Below are 6,899 nucleotides of genomic sequence, written 5' to 3' on the forward strand. Positions count from 1 at the left end.
GGTCAAGTTTTTTTTTTTTTTTTTTTTTGGTTTTTTGAGACAGGGTCTCACTATGTAGTTGAGACTGATCTGGAACTCACTATGTAGCCCAGGGTGGTCTCGAACTCACAGTGGTCCTCTTGAGTGCTGGGATTACAGGCGTGCACCACCACGCCAGGCATGGTCAAGATATTTTTAATTTGCATCTAGAGGGATGTTAAATATTAATGTCAAAATAGAGAAACAAATAGTCTACAACCTGCTATTATTTTATGTATCTATTTACTTACTTATTTATATTTTGGGTAACTAGGATCGAACTCAGGACGTTGCATTTGAGAGGCAGGTGGTGGAACCACTGAGCTAAATCCCTGGCCAAAATTCTTTTTCTTTTTCTTTTTGGTACTGGGGATTGAACTCAGGACCTAGCATTCACGAGGCAGGCACAGTACCATTGAGCTAAAGACCCAGCACAGCCCACTATTATTTTATAAAATGTCAAATCAGTATACTTCAGGACACAATTGATTGAATCTTTTCATTTTTATCTTAATATTTCCTGTCATTCAGATATATCCTGAGTGAGTTTATATCTATTATACCAGCTACAGCTTTATTTCAGAAAAAACACATTGAGTGCTGGTGAATCATTTCCAAACTACTTGACTATAATGATGCTATTTTTCCCATTTTCAAAAACTAAACTAACCGAGGTGGTGAAACTTGGGTCAACACTTGGCTGGCATAAGTCTACTCTGAGGATGCTTCCATTTTTCTTATTTACAAAATCAAACTAATTCATTATCTGACACATCTTTATGGATCATCCCTGATCATGCCTGAGGCTGACTCCTAGGTCATCAGTAGGCTGGCCAAATCCTGAGGACTCTTCCCTGGTTAACAGCGAGGCCGGAGGCAGTGTGCCCTTCCCCAGAATCACAGATGAGGGCATTCCCTTGACACTCCATTGCCTTCAGACAAACTCAACTCCATCTGAATTCATCCAAATCTTAGCTTAAAGGCACAAAGCTTATAGCCAATATTATTTTCAAAACATGTATCATAAATAATAAGCAAGGAGTATCTAAAATTAAAGATATTAAAACCAGTAATAAGGATCAATTTATATGGCTCAGTCTTCCTTGAACAATTTCACCGAACTGTTAAGCTGTGACTTTTTAGGTTCCTGTACAGAAATGAAACCAGTGACACAGTCAGATCTAATATATTGCCAACTCAGTAGACGTGTCCAAGAAGATAATAGCTACAGAAATACATCACACTCAGTGAATACTAAGGGTGAATGCTAGAAGTCCACGGCTTCCACAAGTCCACACGGCTGTGACCAAATAAGCTCCCCCTCATCGTGCTCAGTGTAGTAATGGACACCTGTAATCCAGCACCCTGGGAGGCTGAGGCAGGAAGAGAGCAAGTTCCACTGCAGCCTGGGCACTTAGTGACTTACAGTGACATGGTCTCAAAATACATAAATAAAATAAAATGGCTGGGGGCTAGGGATTTAGCTCAATGGTTCTGCTGCTTGCTTTACAAGTACAAGGTCCTGAGTTCAATCCCCAGTACCAAAACACAAAACAATAAAATAAAATGTCTGGGATGTGGCTTAGAGCAAAGGCCCTTATTTCAATCCACAGTACTGAAAAATATATTTTTTCCTTCATTGAAGAAAAAAAAAACAATCTACATGATAATCAATTTCCTTGCCATATAAAGTAGTTTTCATAATATAGTGGTTTAACATAGCAGTAACCAAGGAGAGACAACACACACAAATGTGTTTACACAACCATCCTGAGAGGCTTCTGAACTTAATGTTCTCTCAGAAAGATGGATGTGGCCTCAGTCACTATGAGAAGAATGAGTTAACGTAAAGTATTTTAAGACTTACAAGAGAAATCAACTGCTATATGCAGGACGTGCTCAATGTTATTATTGATAACAATGTGATAAAGAAAAAAGTATACAGAAAGAAAAAAGGAGCAACATTAGATAAAAAGATAAAACACAGCAACAGAGAAACTTCTATGACCTACCTTCATTTCCTTAACTCTAACCTGAAAATTCTCATTAGGAAAATAAGACTATGTCCATGCTTTGCAAAAATTAAGAATAAAGCTAGAGGAAATGGGAGAGGTAGGGGAAAGGAAAAAATACGAGAAAAGAAAAAGTGGAAACAAAGCCTTTGCAAATAGGAAGGGGAGGAGGGGTTGAAAGGAGAACAGGGGACTAGGGAAAAAATACGAACCAAGATACATCATGTAAAGGTATAAGTTCCTACCAATCAATGTAAATGCATTGTATAACCAAAATGTACCAATAAAAGAATTTAAGAGGAAAAAAGTAAGAATAAAGGCCACTCATTAAAATACATGTTAAGGCAATGTTTTATTTCATGCTCTATTCTTACAAACTAAAAAGTTTCAGTAATTTAATACTTCCAATATAGATTGCATCAAGTATATTTGAATTACCAGTTTTCTTTAATTATGGGAAATGTTTTTAAGGAATTCCTCATTGATGAAACTTTTAATCATTAGTATGAATTAGTGCACTTTATTCTAACTGGGTAAAACCTAAAATAAATAAAAACAAGGTAAATGTTGGTATAGCACAATACTGTACCTCAGTCGTCCTATTCACCATCATCTGAAGCAGTGTTGTGTGGGAAGAAGAGGGAAGATATTACACAGTGAAAAAGGAAGGATACAGTCAATCTACTAATTGCCACTGGGTGCCCAACCACAACATGCCAAACCCAGTCGACTGAGAAAGGAGTCCTAAAACACCACACAGTGTAATTTTATCTAATTCTTTTACTATTATATATGATTACAAATAGAATAAAGAGGCAAATCATTCAATAGCTGAGCCTCACCCATTAAAGAAAGCATTCTGTATGTAATTCTTTTGTTACTGAACCCAACAGATAGCCCCCTTCCTTCTGAAATACCTCTGCAAAGAGTGGGTCTCTTTCCATGACCGGAAGTGATTTTGCATTATCACCATGGCCTACTTCTTGCTCATCCCCCAGAAGGAATCTGGCAGATGAGAGCTCCTCCCCCAAATGCATTCAGCTCTTACCTTGGATTGGACGTCCGCATTGTGATCATTCTGAAGCAGGAGTGCTGCAGATTTGGTGTCATCTTTCCGAGCTGCAATGTGCAAAGCTGGCAGCCTTACTTTGCCTTTGGTGTCATTTTCCAGGAGGATGGCCACTGCCTGGTTGTGCCCTTGCTGGAGTGCCACAGCAAGAGGTGTGAAGCCATCCTGAACAAAAGAGAAAAGCATTTCTGTTCATTCACAGATGCTTGGAATTCAGCTCCAAGTAATGCAGCCTGTACAGTTTTTATTTGTAACTATTTTTTATTTTAAGTATATGTTTGCAATACATAATTACAATCATGGTGAATTAGTACATGCACAGATTGCATCTTGATCATTTCTGCTTCCCCTTCCCTCTTCCATGTTCACCTCTTACCTTTCTCAGACCCCCTTCCCATCTCTGCAAAATCTACCTCCCTGTTTCTCATCACCTCTCTTTCATTTTGATCCTTAAATTATATACATATTTTTGGCTTCTCACAGAAGAAAACCCATGTAATATTTAGCCTTCTGAGCTCCTGAGCTCATTATTTATTTCATTTGGAATTGTGGTCTCAAGATCTATCCATTTTCCTACAAAAGATCAAAACTCAAATTTATTCTTTTTATGACTGAGTAGTACTTCATTGTATGTGTGTGTGTGTGTATCATATTTTCTTTATCTATTCATCTGAAGATAGTACCTCTAAATATTAAAGTAGTGATTAAGTCTGATAAGCAAGAGGAACAAATGTGAGTGTGAAAATCAGAAGCAATTACAATCAGTCATTTGACAATCTGTAGACTAGTTTAATCAGGATGTTTTACTAATTTCTCTTTTATGCATTTCAAATTTCTATTCTACAGCAGACCAGTGAGGTGTGGCAGAGCCGAGTAGAGCTAGGCTGCTGCCCCATACCCAGTGCCCTGGGCCACCAAACAGCACAGACCAGTGAGGGGTGGAGCTGTGCAGGAACCCCTGCAGCATCATCCCCCAACCAGCCCCACCTGTGGCCCCTGGGTTGTGCAGGTATGTGGATCCACACTTATAAAGGCCATTGTACTGAGCTCCAGAAGATGGAGCAGAACTGAACAACAGAAAGAGGGCCTCTTTCAGGCTCCTTGATGAAAATTGAAGCCCACTGGAAAAATGAAGAGAATCTCTGTGATAAAGGCACACCAGACTACTGTAGTTGGTAAGTTGGAGGGATCACCATCTCCAATTAGAACCTGGACTATCCTAAGGGGAAGGGCAGATGGAACCTGCAGTAGAACCTTGCATAGTTCAAAACTGCAGGAGGTCAGGGAGCTCAACCAGGGCCTTGCAGCCAGAAATCGGCCTGAATCTCACAGGTCTGCTGCTGCCTTGCTGAGACTAACTGACTTAGATCTGTACATTGCTGCCCACATCGTCTATTGTGATAACAGAGATATACCCTGAAAGAGGCCCTTGGTTTTTATTTATTTTATTTTTAATTATTATTTTGCTTTCTTTTCCTTTAATTTTTTTTATTTTTCCCCACTCTTTTCAAATTCATTTTTCCTTTCTTCTTTTCCTTTTTCCCCTCTTTTCTTTCTCTTTCCTACTCAATCTCTTGCTCTCCCACATCGTTCTTGATCTCCCTTTTTGTTCCTGTTCCTGCCCTAATTCACATTTCTTCTTTCTTTTTATTTTCTTCTCTTAATTGTCACTAATTTCAAAGGAAAGTAAGTACAGTTTTTTAGCTTACCCTTGCTAATAGGTTGTTCTATTCTTATCTTTCTTCTTTTATTCGGTCTTCTCCTCTTCTCTTCAACAGTTTCCTAGAGGTTGAGTAATCTTCCTGTGTCCTCTGACCTCACATCTAACCTTCCCCCATCCTTCTACCTATCTATCCCTCTCTCCCTAACTTTTTCTAACTCCCCATCCTGAAGGGTAAAATTGCTATATTGAAGAGTTTACTCACTAGACACATATTTTGGGCTGGTTCTTGATTTGATTTAATTCACATGGTTAAAGGTGGTAGATTAATAACTACCACAAATTATTATTTTCTAAGCTATCCTTGATGCTATTATGTTGCTAACTGTATCACTTGGGCTAAGATGTTGTGACTGATCTAATCAGGGGTCCTTTCTGTTATGCAAATGAGAGTATTTCTGAGTCATTACCAACTCAAAATCTAAAGACCAGATATTACCTGGAAGATCTAAGTATTAACCCAGGAATAAAACCAAGGACAGTACCAACAAAAGAAATAGAAATGAGAAAACATTTAAGCAAGGCACAAACAAATACTTCGAGCTCACCAAAGGCAAATTCTGAGGAAAATGAGGTGGAAAAGTCTGGCAACCACCAGGACATCCTGAACTGATATAATAGCAAAGAAAGTAACAAAACAACAGAAATAATTTCCCAGACAACTACAGAGATTGTGTGCAGTATGAAAGATCTCACTAGAGACTCTAGAAGAGAAACAGATAAAAAAAAATAGATGAGTTCAGGACCATAATAGAAGCTATGAATGTCCAGCATAGTAAAGAAATGGAAACCATGAATGCCCAACGTAGCAAAGAAATTGAATCCAGGAGACACATTCAAATAGATATCAAGGAGATATAAAAAAATTTTTTCCACTTAAAGAATACAAAACAGAATGACCCAATCTGAAGACAGAATATCAGATATAGAAGACAAAATAGTGGTCCGTGACTATGACAAGAGAGCTCTTAAAAATAGTAAACGATCATGAGAAACCAATCAAACAGCTCCTAGATATTACAAATAAGAATAATATAAGACTAATAGGAGTCCATGAAAAAGCAGGAGAAAGTGAAAATGACATAAAAAAAAAACTGTTCACAGAATTAATGAGAGAAAATGTCCCAAACAGAGCAAATGAATATGACATACACATAAGTGAGGCATATAGGTCTCCAACTAGCCAGGATCAAAAAAATCTATACCTAGACCTATAGTAATCAAGATCTCAGAAACCCAACAGAAGAACAAAATACTACAAGCAGTTAGAGAAAAGAAACAAATCACATGCAAAGGAAATCCCATCAGAATCACAGCAGACTTTTCAACACAAACCCTCAAGTCAAGGAGAGTCTGGAGTATTTCAAACACCAAAAGAAAACAACCTCCAACCTAGACGGATGGATGTATGATGCAAAACTAACTTTCACATTTGATGGGGAAATAAGATACTTCTGTGACAAAGAACACCTAAGAAACTTCAAGAATACCAAACCAGCACTTCAAACAATTCTAAACAATAAAAAAGACAATGAAGAAAAAGACAATGAAGGTCAGAACTCCACAAGGCCCAACAGAGCAATTCCATTAGGCAAGGCAAAATATTAAAAGGACAGGGGGAAAATTAAAAAGGGCAACAAAAGTACAATAACATGACAATGATAAGTCAATACATATCAGTTATAACCATCACTATTAATGGGCTCAATTCACCAATCAAAAGAAATAGACTGGCAGAATGGATTAAGAAGCAAAATACAACAATATGCTGTATACAAGAAATAAGTTTTAAAAAAACTCATAGACTGAAAGTAAAAGGATGGAAAAGTGTTCTCCATGCCACAGGAACCTGGAAAAAAGCAGGGGTATTCTAGGTCTCTTGTGGTTCCAAATGAATTTTTGAATTCTTTTTTCTAGTTCTGTGAAATATAGGATTAAGAAAAAATACAACAATATGCTGTATACAAGAAATAAGTTTTAAAAAAACTCATAGACTGAAAGTAAAAGGATGGAAAAGTGTTCTCCATGCCACAGGAACCTGGAAAAAAGCAGGGGTATTCTAGGTCTCTTGTGGGGCCCC

The 6,899-nt window shown here is 37.7% G+C and overlaps 1 protein-coding gene across 50 annotated transcripts in view; it reads right to left on the reverse strand.

Moving 5' to 3' along the window:
• Ank2 (ankyrin 2) overlaps positions 1–6,899 on the reverse strand; it is a 442,295-nt gene that overhangs the window by 127,603 nt on the left and 307,793 nt on the right. For 46 of the 50 annotated variants that reach the window (XM_033756207.1, XM_033756210.1, XM_033756204.1 and 43 more), the window contains exons 6-7: positions 3,079–3,264; positions 2,620–2,643 (exon numbers count right to left, since the gene is read on the reverse strand). In XM_033756207.1, coding sequence (XP_033612098.1) covers positions 2,620–2,643; positions 3,079–3,264 — 210 coding nt within the window. The remainder of the gene's footprint in view (positions 1–2,619; positions 2,644–3,078; positions 3,265–6,899) is intronic. The other 4 variants (XM_033756203.1, XM_033756195.1, XM_033756191.1 and 1 more) reach the window with 1 other exon arrangement.

This window comes from Fukomys damarensis, unplaced genomic scaffold, assembly GCF_012274545.1.
Source record: "Fukomys damarensis isolate Sample0158 unplaced genomic scaffold, DMR_v1.0_HiC HiC_scaffold_25, whole genome shotgun sequence".
Lineage (NCBI taxonomy): Eukaryota > Metazoa > Chordata > Mammalia > Rodentia > Bathyergidae > Fukomys > Fukomys damarensis.